The sequence below is a fragment of the Colobus angolensis genome, unplaced genomic scaffold, assembly GCF_000951035.1.
Source record: "Colobus angolensis palliatus isolate OR3802 unplaced genomic scaffold, Cang.pa_1.0 Scaffold3, whole genome shotgun sequence".
NCBI lineage: Eukaryota > Metazoa > Chordata > Mammalia > Primates > Cercopithecidae > Colobus > Colobus angolensis.
In genome coordinates this window covers 5,359,232-5,375,176 of record NW_012116265.1, presented here as the reverse complement: position 1 = coordinate 5,375,176, position 15,945 = coordinate 5,359,232, and the positions used below count along the sequence as shown (strand labels likewise).

General features: G+C 46.9%; 1 protein-coding gene across 2 annotated transcripts in view; it reads right to left on the bottom strand.

Annotated features, from left to right (window-relative positions):
* Positions 1-15,945, bottom strand: part of KCNK10 (potassium channel, two pore domain subfamily K, member 10) — a 144,041-nt gene that overhangs the window by 75,676 nt on the left and 52,420 nt on the right. For both annotated transcript variants that reach the window (XM_011949454.1, XM_011949453.1), the window contains exon 2: positions 3,122-3,471. In XM_011949454.1, the coding sequence (XP_011804844.1) occupies positions 3,122-3,471 (350 nt within the window). The remainder of the gene's footprint in view (positions 1-3,121; positions 3,472-15,945) is intronic.

The following is a 15,945-nucleotide window of genomic DNA, read 5'->3' as shown; positions in this document are numbered from 1 at the left end:
TACAGCTTGTGGAACTGTGAATCAATTAAACCTCTTTTCTTTATAAATTGCTCAGCCTCAGGTGGTTCTTTATAGTGAGAATAGACTAATACAGCATTCAACATAAAGCACATGTTTAAAAGAGACTGGAGACTATTATAAACCAAGACCTCCTTAAAGGGCCTGTAGACTATTTGGATGAGAGAGTGTACAGTCAGTCCAACCTTGCTTTGACTGCCAGCTCTACCACTTTGGTGGTTGGAAAGTTCTTCTTTAAGGAAACTGATATCTCCTCCTCTGTAAAATGGGAATCATGATACAAACGTAGAGTGTTGTTGATAAGATTAAATGAGATAATGGGTATATGATGCCCAGCTCATAACAGATGCCTAATAAAGAGCAGCTTTTTAAATTGTTATAAAATTATCTTAAATGCATACACACGTGTGTATGCGCAAACACATTCACACAAACACACACATGCACACACCTATCTCATTTCACAGAGAAATCTTTGAGGTCAAAACAGGGCACAGGTCTTAATGGCAGCATCAGAATTAGGATCTCCACGCTCCCCGACCCTGTCCTTCATTCAGGTCTCTGAGCTCTCTCATAAAGAAGAGGGTTAAAGAATGGGAAATACAGAAATATTGAACTAATCAACAAATGCATGGATAAGCTCACATAGGTTGTGACATCACCAGTGTTCTACAATTTACGTTGATATCTTGCTCTAAAAACATTTATCTATTGGGCAATAATTAGAGGCAAAGCAAAGCATAGGTCACACGTGGAGGTAAAGATAAGACAATGCATTCCTTTTCTTCAAGATCTTATGGCCTAAAGAAGGAAAACTCACGCACGATACTAGATGCACTTCAGATCACCTATCAGGTTATTATTACATGTCTTACAACTAATTAAAAAGGATTCTACCCCACATCACAACAATGTGTATAAGTGTAATTATACTCCTACTTAAAACTACTCCAGAATTATTTCTTCCATTCTCTATAGCATGCTAGGCTTTAAATCTGGCACTGATTAGTACAAAAATCTCATCACCGCAAGTGTGGTAGAATTTTCCCATGAAAGAAAAAAAGGGACGGGCACGGTGACTCACACCTGTAATCCCAGCACTTTAGGAGGCCAAGGCAGGCAGATCACTTGAGCCTAGGAATTCAAGACCAGCCTGGGCAACATGGTAAAATCCTGTCTCTACAAAAAAAAAATACAAAAATTAGCCAGGCATGGTAGCACATGCCTGTAGTTCCAGCTACTCAGGAGACTGAGGCGGAAGGATCAGTTGAGACCTCGATCAGGAAGTTGAACCTGCAATGAGCCATGATCACACCACTGCACTCCAGTCTAAGTGACGGAATGAGACCCTGTCTCAAAAAAGAAAAAGAAAAAAAAAAAGACAAAGCCATTTGGAGAACTGACTCCCTATGCAACAGTTCTATGAAATGCTGCCCTTGGATTTTTTACATTTTATTTTTTTGAGAAGAATTATAGGGCATAGTTATGAAATCATATTTACTCCCAGGAAGGGAAGAATTTGTATTTCTATTTATTTAAGAGTCAAGTCATTATTAAAACTAACTGACAAGAATATGATTGCTATGAAGGTGCTAGATCATAAGTAGCATCAGAATCCCCCTACTCTATTGGTATGGTAGGAAATAAATAAATACTAAAATAGCACAGACAGGCCGGGCGCGGTGGCTCACGCCTGTAATCCCAGCACTTTGGGAGGCCGAGGCGGGCGGATCACAAGGTCAGGAGATCGAGACTATGGTGAAACCCCAACTCTACTAAAAATACAAAAAATTAGCCGGGCGTGGTGGTGAGTGCCTGTAGTCCCAGCTACTCGGGAGGCTGAGGCAGGAGAATGGCGTGAACCCGGGAGGCGGAGCTTGCAGTGAGCCGAGATCACGCCACTGCACTCCAGCCTAGGCAACAGAGCAAGACTCCGTCTCAAAAAAAAAAAAAAAAACAACAAAAAACCAGCACAGACTGGTGAATCCTACACTATCTTGGATTGTTGCAGCCACTAGAATTTAATGTGCATCATCCCAGAGCCAGAAGGAATGGTAAAAACTGTCTTTTCCCTCCACCTTCCAAACTTTAGAGCCCCCAGACAGATGAGACTCTCCCTCACCTCCATAAATGTCACTGCCTTCCACCAAAACCCACTCTTTGTAGTTCAGCAGGGTGTCTGGGATAGAAAGTGGAACTTCAGCCTCAGAGGCAGCCTTCCTCCTTCATATCCAAGGTGAAGCCCTCCAACAGGGCTCTCCACCATTTCCCTTTCTTCCTCATGGGAACTGCTTTTCTCTCTGGCTTCCCAGACTTCTCAATCGTCCTGATCCAGTCCCTCGCACCGCAGCCCTGTAGATGACTCTCTGGCTTTCCTATAGCTCCTCACTGCCACAGTCCACGACTGTGAAGCCCATACCCGTTGCCCAGAAGTGTTGCCTTGCTTCTTTAGACTGCAGTTCAAGTTCTCTGCTTCCATTTTCCTATGAATCGTTTTTCCTTAATATCCAGGGTATGTAAAGGCCTTAGTACAGTGCCTGATACACAGTAAGTATTCAAAAACAGCAAACCTGATGATTACTACTACTGTGATCCATATTATTTCATCCCCATAAATCCACTGTAACAGCTGTCTCAGGCCGCTGACAGTCTCTTCACCCACATACCTGGTGGCCTGTTCTCTACCTCATCCTCATGGACCTTGGACAGGTTAATATATCCCTGCTTATTCTAAATCTGCATATTTAAAATTCTTTCCTTCTTTGGGTTCTATCCCAGCATTCCACAGAGAGTTCAGAACCAAGGAGTTAATCAGCACACACGGGAGGACTTGAACTTGAAAATCCAAAGTCCATTGGCCTGCTGCCGTCTCTGACCACGCATCCAAGACAAGATGCAAAACACAGACCTTCCTTCCCCCACACTGTCACATGCCTCACTATCGCTTCTTAGAGGTGTCAGCTCACATGTCACCTCCCCGGAGAGAACTTCCACGACCACCAGGAGCCTCTCAACTGAAGGCAAGACTAGAGACCCAGAAGATAAAAACAACACTGCCATCCACCCCACCAGTTGGTCTAAGGTCGACTCACCCCCTGCTCACCTGGATCAATGTCTCCAGCTCCTGGGGACTCACACAGACATGATCCCGCAGGAATTCTGCCTTCTCCAAGGCAATGGTATTCTTCTGGCTGCTCTCAAAGGGCTGCTCCAATGCCCGGAAGACAAGACCGCCAGTGACGAGGTAGACCACCACAACCACAAAGATGGCAACCACCGTCTTCCACTTCATGACGGTCTGCAAGCCCCCCTGGGATGTGCCTTCCATCCTGGCTACCACTGTGGCTCGGGAGGAAATGGACAGGCGCGGAGTTGGAGTTGGAGCCGGAGCCGGGGGTTGCCCGTTAGTGGCACTCTTGGGCTGGCACACCGGTGCTGCTGCGGGAACGGCCACTGAGGAGTCAGGGTGGGGGATAAAGAAGAAGAGAGTTTGTTTATAAATAAATACAATATGTGTCAGAAACAAAGCACCGATGTCTTCTTTGAGCCAGCTTTCAAATGTGAGGATGAAACACTGGGTCACCAAGCCTGTGGTTAGGAAATGTGATCAGTTGCTAGGTACCCATTTGAGTTCTAAAAAATAAGCACCAGAGGTCCCAGTTTAAAAAAAAAAAAAGTATAAACTGAGTTTGAAATGCTTACATTTTTCTACAAGGGTCCAAATTGAAAGCTGTCTCTCTGTCATTTGTAATTCACCTCCTCCCTTAGCTTCCTTGATGAAACAATGTGTAAGAAACACAACAAATCACCAGATTTAAAAACAAATATGTTGTCGAACTTGGAGAGGAAGTAAACAGGAGAGGGCTACCTAACTACTACCAAGGGGTGGTGATACCAAGAGCAGAGAAGAGATGAACGTCTAGAGACTTAAAAAGTCCTCTTGTCACAAAACAAAGGAAAAAAGGATGAGCTTATTATATCTTAATAGAAGATGTGACTTAGGCATAATCACTCCTGATCTACTAGTAATAGAATTTTTCTTCTATTGTTTTCCAATAAGATGTCATTGGAAAGAAGATGTTTCCTGGTTTTTGAAGCACATAGAATTCTCTAAGGTCCCTGTTCTCCGTAGGGTAATTTCATTACTTTGGAAATAAATAGGGTCAGCTGGAGGCTTTTCTGTGATGACAGGAAGTTTGGGGTTGTGATGCACATGCAATGCTATCAGGCGTCACAGAAATGTCTTGTGCAACAATGAACGGCCATCTACTTCAGTGTTTTTCTCCCTTTATTACTCCAATTCTTCTTATAGTCTCTGTCATGGTGCAGGCTGGCTGTTGCATAAAGAAGGTATTAGGAGATGATAAACCTAATTACCTAAGTGGGGTAAACAGTCCCACTCCAGCGGGGAGTTAAACTGATCAATCACTGTTGGAAAAGTCAAAAAGCAGGCCATGTTACTCCCTGTTCAAACCAACTGGCTGTAGGGGTGGTGGCTTAGTAGAATCTAAGTTTGTAAACATCTGCCTCTCCTCCTAGGCCCTTGGAATCAGTTTCTCTCTTTGGAAACCGAGCTGAACGTCAGTCTTTTATGGAGTATTATCCAATCCAATAAAATCACTCCATGTTAAATTTCCCTCAGATTTATGCAAACGCAAAATTGTCTGGAATCTTGATTGAAAGAGCTATACATTAGAATCAACAACCTGGGCATTATGTTCTTGCTAACCTTTCCCTAAAGACGCTGCATTCACTTTCCCCCTTGCTCCTGTTGATGCCGAGAAGGTGAGCCTTGCCTTGGGTGGCTTTCTTTTACCACTGCCCACATCTCCCATTCATTCTGCCTCCTCACTGTATTTCATCCCTTGGGCCTTCCCCCACCCCTGTGGCCAGCAGCCTCATCCAGCCCACCGTCACATCTTGCCTAGACCAGCCCAGCAGCCTCCCAAGGGGTCTCCCTGCTTCCATGTGTATCTCGCTTCTGACCCAGAAATCTCAGATTAAATATCACTTCCGGGAGCACCTTCTCTCTTCCTGCCTTGGAGGCAGGTAGAATAATGGCCCAAAAAGAGGTCCACATCCTAATCCCTAAGACATAGATGAATGTTATCTTACATGGCAAAAGGGACTTTGCCGATGTGATTAAGAATGTTGAGATGGGGGATGACCTTGGATTACATGGTTGGGCTCAATATAATGACAAGAGTTCTTATAAGAAGAAAGCAGGAGGGCACGAGAGAGAGGATATGAGGACAGAAGCACAGGTTGGAGTGATGCAGCCTTGAGTCCAGAAATGTGGTCCTTCTAGAACCTGGAAAAGGCAAGGGAAAGATCCTCCCCTAGAGCCTCCTGGAGGAACCTGTACTGCTTACCCTTTGATTTTGGCCAAGTGAGGCTGATTTTGAACTTCTGACTTCCAGAATCATACAATCATAAATTAGTATTGCTTTAAGCCACTATATGCGTGGCAATTTGCTATGGAAGCCCCAGGAAACTAATCTGCCCTCCATTAGTTCAGGTGTCCTGATATGGTTTGGCTGTGTCCCCACCCAAATCTCACCTTAAATTGTATTCCCATAATCCCTACATGTTGGGGGAGTGACCCAGTGGGAGGTAATTGAAGCATGGGGGCAGCTTTTTCCCCGTGCTGTTCTCATGATAGCGAATAAGTCTCACAAGATCTGATGGTTTCATAAAGGTGAGTTCCCTTGCACATGCTCTCTTGCCTGCTGCCATGTAAGATGTGACTTGGCTCCTCATTTACCCTCCACCATGATTGTGAGGCCTCCCCAGCCATATGAACTGTGAGTCCATTAAACCTCTTTCCTTTATAAATTACCCAGTCTTAGGTATGTCTTTATTACCAGCAGGAGAACACACTAATACTTCTCCCTTGCTCAGCACTCACTGTGCTGTGCTGCTAATAGTGCCTGCACCCTTGTCCAGCACTCCCATTAGACAGAAAGCTCCATGAGGGCAGGCACCCTGTCTACCCCTCACCTCTGCATCCCTAATGTTTTGCACAGTGCCTGGCACGTGGTGGGCAGACAATCAATGATGGTGGAATAAGTGAATGAAGGGTGGAAGGAATGCTGGCACATCCAAACCACACAGACAACGTGGATGAGCAGCGTCAAATGGCAAACAGTTTGACACTCCAGCAACACTGAAAGTAAGTCCTCAAACACAGCAGTGCTCCGTTCACACCTCAACACCTTTGCAGGTGTTGTCCTCTCAGCCAGTTACCCCTTCCCCACCCTCATCTGCCTGGAAAACTCCCATCCTCTTCAGTCTCAGCCAAAAGCCACCTCCTCTATGAAGTCGTCCTGGGCTCTTCCAGGCAGGCTCAGTGTGCTGATCTTCCCCACTAGCCTACCAACTTCTTGGAGTCAGAAAGTTCATCTTTTAATCATTGGATCTCAATTTCTTGGCATAGTGCCTGGCATAGGGCAAATGTCGTTTTCTGGTGGTGGTGATAATTCCTTCACACAAAAGCCCCATCGGAATCACCAGCACTCTCAAAAACAAACATTTATGTGGCCGGACGTGGTGGCTCACACCTGTAATCCCAGCACTTTGGGAAGCTGAGGGGGGTGGATCACGAGGTCAGGAGATCAAGACCATCCTGGCTAAAACGGTGAAACCCTGTTTCTACTAAAAATACAAAAAATTAGCTGGGCGTGGTGGCAGGCGCCTGTAGTCCCAGCTACTCGGAAGCAGAGGCAAGAGAATGGCGTGAACCTGGGAGGCGGAGCTTGCAGTGAGCTGAGGTTGCGCCACTGCACTCCAGCCTGGGCAACAGAGTAAGACTCCGTCTCAAAAACAAACAAACAAATAAATAAATAAATACATTTATTTAATGCTGAATGGGCACAAAGGGGTGTGGTACGGTTGGGATAAGGCACAGTCCCTCCCAGCCTCAGGGGCTTGCCAGTCAGCTTAAGGAATGTGCTCCACAGCACCAGGTAACCAACATTAGCTGAAAGCTTCATCAGCTGATATGCAATGGCATAAGCATGGAGGTGAGTGGAGGGTGGTCTCCTCCACTGGCCTGCATCATGGATGCTTCCCAAACTTCTAGCATCCCTGAAGCTGGGCAGAATTGGGCGTGAGAAAGGTCTCTTCAGGCCAGGTCCTGGTGCCAGTTTGCTAAAAGACTGTCCATTAGGGCAGAGTTTGAACAGAATCCACCCATTCCTGAGCTTCCAAAGCATCAGAGCAAAAACCAGAGTTTTAGTCCCAAACTCATCAGTGACGGCATGACCTCAAAACTGTCACTTAGTTTCTCTGTTTGCTTACTGTGAAATGTGAATAATAGCAGCCACCTTTTTTTCTAAACGTCCACAGGGTTCTCAGGAACAGCAAATGAGCAGCCCTGGTCTACTGGCTGGAGTATATTTGTAGATGTCAGGAGTACAGGCAGAGATCTCAGAATATTACAAAACCTTCTGTGCATTTCACTAAAGATCGAGTTGGTTGTTTTGGCAAAGAAGACTGCATATCTCAATGGCTAGAAACGGATCTGGATTGTGCTGAAGTTGGATAAATTTTTTTCTTTTCTTTTTTTTTTTTTTTTGAGACGGAGTCTTGCTCTGTCACCCAGGCTGGAGTGCAGTGGTGGCATGATCTCAGCTCACTGCAACCTCCACCTCCCAGGTTCAAGCTACTCTCGTGCCTCAGCCTCTCAAGTAGCTGGGACTACAGGTGTGCACTACCATGCCCAGCTGATTTTTGTATTTTCAGTAGAGACGGGGTTTCGCCATGCTGGCCAGGCTGATCTGGAACTCCTGACCTCAAGTGATCTGCCTGTCTCAGCCTCCCAAAGTGCTGGGATTACAGATGTGAGCTACTGCACCCAGCCAAGTTGAATAAATTTTTAAATGGTATTTTCATTAATCCATTTATTTTCCTTAGAAGCCATGTTGTTCTCACCCTAATACAAAGTTGCCTTGTGACCTGTAACGAACCACTGGAGGTCTCTGTGCCTGGAACCAACAAAGAAGCAAACTTGGCCAGATGGTCATGAGGATGGTGATGAGGATGGTGGTGAAGGTGACAGGAGTCCTGATGGCCTACTGGGCACTTACTCATGCTGTCACTCTGACAAACATTCCACTTACATCACTGCATTCGATCCTCACTACAAGGAATTATCACATTGCATGAGCCAGGTAGATCCCCCCAGAAGTAGATGCCAAGAAGGGATTAAATGTGCATGAATTTGATTAGGGGGAATGCATGTGTGAGAGAAAATGAGAGGGAGTTGTGGAGGCTAGAGCAGCCACTAGATTCTATGTAAGTCTGACCCCTGGAAAAAGAAGGAAAGAAGGAAGGAGGAGGTAAGCATCTTCCAGCCTAAGGAAGTTTAGCAAGCCCATCAAGGAGTTCTCGAGCTGAAGTCAGCTGTCTGAGGAGTTCTGTGTCTCCCAGAAACAATCCTACCATGGTATCCTTGCTGAGCACAGACACCGGCTGGCAGCAGACCGGAGCAATGTACCCGCAGTGCAAGCCCAGCCGTGGACTTCAGGGCAGCAGCCAGGGCCCTGATCACCGACACTCCCTCCAGTTAGAGGCCTGTAGGTGCATGCTCATGCCCAACACAGCCGCGCTTCACAGACAAAGAAACTGAGACCCAGACAGGTTCAATGGCTAAGTCAAGGTTAAGTTGCCCAAAAGAGAGAAGCCAGATTGAGAAGGGAATCATCTGACTTCGAAGTCAGTTCTGCAGAGTGCAGGAACAGGAAGAGGAAACACAGCAATTCCAGGGGGAAAGGGCCCTTTTATCCCAAAAAATAGGAATGACATTTGTTTCAAATAGGCATAAAAATATTTTCCGGTCTGTGAGATTGACCACTTCAGTTTCCGAACGGCGGTGGAGTTCTTTCCTTCACAACGTACCAATAATGAATGGAACTATAAAGTAATGGCCTATCACACTTTACAGCTCCAACAGAAGAGTACTGGGCAGCAAAAGTGCTGCCAAGAAGTGATGAGAAAGGAAATGTTGAAAAATAATATCCTTTCTGCTAGTTTTCATTTTAAAATGTTTCCTCAAGAATATCTGCCTGGCTGGGCGCAGTGGCTCACGCCTGTAATCTCAGCACTTTGGGAGGCTAGGAGTTCAAGACCAACCTGGCCAACATGGTGAAGCCCTGGCTCTACTAAAAATATAAAAATTAGCCCGGCACGGTGATGTGCACCTGTAGTCCCAGCTACTTGGGAGGCTGAGGCAGAAGAATCACTTGAACCAGGGAGGTGGAGGCTGCAGTGAGCCGAGATGATGCCATTGCACTCCAGCCTGGGTGACAAGAGTGAAATTCTGTCTCAAAAGGAAAAAAAAAAAAGAATATCAGCACATATTTCATTTTCATCTAAATATGGGTTATACGGAAGGGCACATGTGGAAATTGGCTTTTTCATGGTTGAACAAGCTCTTAATAAGTTTACATTACTCAGGCTTTCTCAGGCCCCACAGATATTACTGCACCATCCATTCATTCGTTCAATCAACAAACAACTGAGTTTGCCTGGCACTGCGTTTGGCACTGGAGCTACATAAATTAATAAGACACATCCTGCCTTCAGAGTTAATGGAAGAATTAACAAAGATCTTACACATGCATGAAGCTATTTTTGTTTTGCTTTGTTTTGTTTGAGATAGGGTCTTGCTCTGTCGCTCAGGCTACAGTGCAGTGGCACAATTATAGCTCACCGTAACCTCATACTCCTGGGCTCGAGCTATCCTCCCATCTCAGCCTCCCCAGTAGCTAGGACCACAGATATATGTCACCATGCCCAGCTACTTTTTTAATATTTTGTAGAGACGGGGTCTCGCTACATTGTCCAGGCTGGTCTCAAACTCCTGTCCTCAAGCGACCTGCTGGCATCGACCTCCTAAAGTGCTGGGATTACAAGTGTGAGCCACTGCACCCAGCCAGTGAACCTGTTTTTATCTTCACCAAACCTTCTGTATAAGGCAATGATCATTATCTGCCCCTATTGACAGATGAGGAAACTATGGGCCAGAGAAGTGACATTGAGCAACCTATGATAAGCTAACAAGCAGCGGCATCCTTGAATCCGTCTTCAGACACCTAACCCGAGTGCCTCCACTCCTCCACGTCACCTGAAACAAATGGCATTCCAAGGGTTCAGAGTCTCTTGGAAACCTGAAATGCAGCTGCCTCAGTGCCACTGTCACACAGCAGCATGACTCTGCCTACTGACCCAGGCAAAGTGCGACTGTGACTGCAGACTCCCTGGCGAGAGGGAAAGGACACCCTCCTTTCACCTGCCCCTGCCCCACAGCCGACCTCCCACCCCTACTCCAGGTCTGGAATCATTCCAGGGCCACCTGCACTGATGGCTCAGAGCTTCCAAAGAGTTCCAGGTTACAGCTCAGCCTGGAGAGGCAAAGGCAGACTTCAGGCTGCTGGGGAGGGAGGGTGTTAGGAAGAGGGCAGGAAAGAGGAGGAGTGCAGGATTCCACCTCGGGTGCTCCACCCACACCAGCCTCCAGTTGTCCCAGCAGCTCTTACAGCAGAGTCTTTGCTGCCTCTGATTCCAGATACCCCAATAACCAAATCATGTTTTCCCTGTTTCCACGGGACAGCCCTACCTTAAAGGCGATCAAGCTGATCCCAGTAAGAATGGCAGTAACACTAAGTCTGTATGCACTAAGTGAGCAAGCCATGGTCCCAAAACGAGGAGAGGCTCTCCCTTTGGGCGAAGCATTGCCCCCTGCTCTCTTCAAAACTTCAGGCTGCACTTCCAGATGGAAGAGATCAGGCTGTGATGAAATGACTGAGACCCTGTGGAGCCATGAGAAGAGGAAACAAGGCAGCTGGGGGGCAGAGGAAGCTGGAACTGCCTGCCACTTCATCTCACATCTGTCCTTTCCTGTCCCCTCAGTCCAGACCCCCATCTTCTCTCACCTGAATCATTGTGACCACCTTCAGTCCTGTCCCCCTTAAATCCATCCTCCACATCTCAGCCACGTACATGGCGTGTTGCTCTCTCAGGTGTCAATGTGATCACCCGGACCCCTGCTAACGATCCTCTGAAGGTACCACGAAGATTCAAAGCAAAGTGCAGGCTCCATGCCCTGCTCCCCGACTCTCCCTTCCAGGACCTGGCGTCTGCCTATCTCCCGGGCCTCACCCACTGCTACGCCCCCACAAGCAACCTTTGCCCCAACAAAACCCAGCAGCACCCAGACCTGCTCACACCTGTCCCAGAGAAACAGGTCTTGATTCCCAGATTCTTTTCACCTCTTGACTCTTTCTTTTTGGTCAATTCCTTCGCAAACGTCAAAACCCACCTCACATGCCCCCACCTCCAAGCTGACTGCTCATCCCCCAACATTATATTATAAGATGCCCTTCCTTTGTGTCTCAATGCGAAGTTTAGTAGAGAACCTACAACTAGGAGACCCCTGGTTATAGTTTGTTCCATTCCTGAATTTGTTCATTCATCCATTCTTCCATTTGCTTTGGGCCAGCATTTATGATATCAGGTTCACACACCTGTCCAACAAAAACTTTGACTGCAGAGTTAATCCTGCATATGGAAGCACCCCTGGCACTACTGCAGTTTTTTCCCCAGGCAGAAATCCAGAGTCGAGGTTTTAAAGTTCTCAAAAAGCGAACAGTCCAAGGCGAGTTCTTTATGGTTTGTACAAGTGCTAGAGTGGACAGACAGGAGACAGGGTAGTATTCTACTTCACTGGGCTCCAAACATTCATTTCTGGCCTTTCTTGTTCTCTTCATGAAGAGCTACAAGACTCTCTTTTACTCAGGGGTACAAAATACTTGTTAGATGTTAAAAGTTCTATTGAAAGGCATGAGTCACACTTGGTGAGTCCCCTCTCTGGTGGAAGACAGGCAGAATTTACCCTGAGTCTGCCTTCCTAGGGTCCCTCTGACTGGGGCCAAACTGCATAAACTGGGATTTGAGGACCCAAAAGACTAAAGGGCTTTTCTTTCACCCCACAGGCTGGGGAGAGAACAAGGGGTTCACATGAGACTTAAAGGAGCAGTGACTTCCTTCTCAGGACTTGTAAGCTCAACAATTTCCCCTGATCTTTCGCCAAATCTCTTCTTGTATTTATAAACCAAAGGCGCGGAAAAAAAAGAGTCAGAAGCCTCTCCACCAGCAGACAGGGCCCAGAGAATAAGGTTATCAGGGTTAGAGGAAGAAGGGGGAAGGTTGGACTTCAACAGTCACCCAGCTTACCCCTACCATAGGTTTACCTTCCAAGATGGCCCCACCCTCACAGGAAACACTGGGCAGGGCTCCTAAAAGACAGTCCTCTCTCCAAGCCTCCTTCCTCCTCCCTGGAAAAGGACAGAAGCAGGAGCACTATTGGGAAGATTTAACATAAAATGTAGGGCATGTTGCTCAATGCCTTGTTCAAAGTAAGTCCTCAATCAATGAGAGCTGTCCACATTATTACGAGGTAAAGAAAACTATGTGATCTATGCAAGCAAATGCAACAAAGCATGCAGATGCTGTGCTTGACAGAGGTGTGGGGGAAAGAAAGACATGAAGAGGGAGTGTCAATGCCACTGAAGAGGAGATGAGAATGCAAAGACAAGGTGCACACTGGTCTGGAAAGGGCATTAGGTGTCTGCGAGAGGAAGGCAGAACAGCAAGAGGGGGCAACTGATACAAAGACACTCAGCCACGAATCAGTCTGGGGCATTTGGGAAATTACACCAGGTCTGCACGTCAGGACTAGAGGGTGTGAAGATGGCTACATCAAAATAAAGCTGCAAAGACAAGCAGAGGAGAGAGTGTGGCTCTTGTTGGTCTTATTAATGAACATGGGAAGCCATCAAGGCTAACACAGGGAGAAGAGCCATGGGGTCAGGCCTGGGTTTAGCAAGCTGATTCTGGCAGCAATGCGTAAAAGACATGGAGCAAGTGAGAGATCGTCTGTGGGGGATGTGGGTAGGAGTTTACTGGAATGTATTATGAGGCCTCAACTCAGGCAGCAACAGAGGAGGAGTCAGAGACAAGGGGTGTTAAGGAAGTAAAATGTGCAGGTCCTAGTGATGGATGCAAAGGAAGAAGGGAGGCGTCTGGGATGACTCTTATAAGCTTGTAAGAGTATCGTGCTCTCCAAGACAGAAAATGCAGGAGAGTTAGGTTTGCAGCTCTTGTAGCCCATGCAGGTGGAGCTACCCAGTTAACATGAGGCATAAGGGACCAGAACTCAGGGGAATAATCTAGCTGAATCCCTAGATTTAAGAGTGATGAGTATGTAAGTGGTACTGAAGCCACAGGACTGGATGAAGTGGTCCAGAGGGAGATGTAAAATGAGAAGACAGTAAAAGATGATGCTCAAGGGAGCAACATTTAAGGGACAGCAAATGGAGGGGGATGCACGAAAGAGAAAGAAAAACTAGAGAGGAAAAGGGGAGAACCGGGCTGGGCGTCAGCATCAGAGATGGCAGATCTTATCCTAGTCTCCGTCTCCAGCATCATTCACAAGGCCTCACTCACAGGAAGTCTCAGTGTGTGCCTGATGACTTCAGTACTATACCATAACAGCATTTTGCTGTTTTTACCACTTTCTCTCTCATGCTGCCAGGAAACCCTGCTCAGCAGCATCCCCGTTCCAGAACTTCTGAGCATTTTTGGTTGCTCCTAGTAGCAGGTGGGATGTCTTTATTGTTCTGATCAAATGAACTCTCACCCTCCGACCCACAGCACAAATTGCCCAGGACCAGAGCTATTCCTTGTGTGTGCTGAGCTCGTCAGAGCAGCCCAGGCATATCCGACTGGACCACCATCTTTTGGGATTAGAGCTGCCTACCTCAGGATTCTCCCAATAGACTCTGACACCTCCATATTGACGAGATGGACTCCTTTAGCCTTCCTCCACGATCAAGGCCCTAAAGGTGCACACAGCCACAGCTGGGGGTCCTTGTGTCTTCTTCCAAAATGCTTCCTGAATATCATATTCTGTCTCTTGCCCTAAGTTTTTTCCTCCACAATTTAAATAAACTAGCGCACTTTATACAGGAAAGACCTTTTTCCTCCTCTTGGGATTAAAAATAATATAAGCAGTCATAATTCTCAAAATATCTCCTTTCCCTGGGGCCAAGGGTTTTAAATCCTATTGTCAGCACCATTCCTTCCAGATGTCTTTCCCAAGTGTCTCGTCAAAAGCAGTTATCTCTCCTCACAGGCTCCTGGAGGGGTCTCCTCACTCCCCCACCCAGCCCCAGGTTCCACTCAGCAGCCAGGTGAGCCTTCTGAAACTCCCAGCTTGCACCTGTTAAAACCCCACAAGCACCGCCATGGTTCTTTCCCTGGCCTCCAGTGTCCCTTGTGCTCAGGGCTCATCTCAATTCTCCAGCCCTGCCCTCTTCCTCCACACACTCTTCTCCCTCCCCAGCAAAATCCTTCAGTATCTGCAGTCACAAGCAAACAGATCATAAGTAGTTATACTGTGGATCTGTAGATCCTCAGTAGAAAGCAAAACTGAAAAATATTTTTTGACCTATTAGAAAGATCCTTTCCAGACCAGCCTGGCCAACATGCTGAAACCCCGTCTCTACTAAAAATACAAAAATTAGCCAGGTATAGTGGTGCACACTGTAATCCCAGCTACTCTGGAGGCTAAGGCAGGAGAATTGGGAGGTGGAGGGTGCAGTGAGTCAACATTGCACCACTGCACTTTAGCCTGGGTGACAGAGTGAGACTCTATCTTAAAAAAAAAAAAGAAAATAGATCTTATGGCTCAAGTCCATAACATGTCCTATTGTGTAATTCCCTAACTTTAGGAAATCTGTTCGCTTTGTCCCACCCAATAATGGTGATAACAAGTAGCTAGAGGTACTTCGACTAATTCCATATTTATCAGGCCATAAAATACATGGAAGTGACAATGGTTTAGAATGATGAAAAGGCGGGGCATCTACAAACTTGATGTGTCATTCATTTGTTTATTCAACTAATGCATGCCCACTATGGGCCAGGAGTACTACCAATCTCCACACCCCATATCCAGACTGCCTCCACCAGGTCTGAAGGGACCAATTCTGGGAAGTGTGAGGCCAGTGAGGTCACTTGATGGAGATTTGATCTTTGATCTCTCCTCTGCTCTCAGCCTCCTCCCCTCTGATCCATCCTTCCCCTCACCCCTACCATGAACCATTCCAGAGATGCCTCAGGGGCCCCTGCTGAAGATCTGAAGACTCCCTCATGTCCCCAGTCTCTTCAGGGTCCCTTCCTGCACCTTTTCTCCTGATACCTGGGCTTTTCCTGAGGACACTGTGCTCTGAGTATGACTCTGGGGTAGGGGCTGTACAGTCTCCCTCACTCACAACATCAGGGTCACACTGTCCTGGAAAACCAATACCCCACATTCTTGTGTCAAACCCGCAGTTCCTTTGAGAGCCCAGCCCTCTGGCTCCTCCACTTCCTACTCTTCCCCATGGCCATCAGTGGTAGACCTGGCTGCTCCCTCGGTTTCCCGCAGCCTTCTCTCTGGGTCCTGTTTCCCTTCTAAGTGACTTCAGCATCCCACACACAACCCAGCCAAGACCCAAGCCTCCCATTTCCTTGAACTTATCACCATTGCCATCATCTCCATTCCATCTCAACCACTGACTCAGAGCAGGTATCCCAGAAGCAGATCCTGGATGAGAATTTGTTTGTGAGTTATTTATTTAAGAGATCCTTCCAGAGAAACCATGAGGGAGTGGGTGATACAAACTACTAGGATGGCCAGGCGCAGTGGCTCGTGCTTGTCATCTCAGCACTTTGTGAGACTGAGGCAGGGGATCACCTGAGGTCAGGAGTTTGAGACCAGCCTGTCCAACATGGTGAAACCCCAGCTCTACTAAAAATACAAAAAAAAAAGGGCCAGGCACAGTGGTGCATGCTTATAATCCCAACTACTTGGGAGACTGAGGC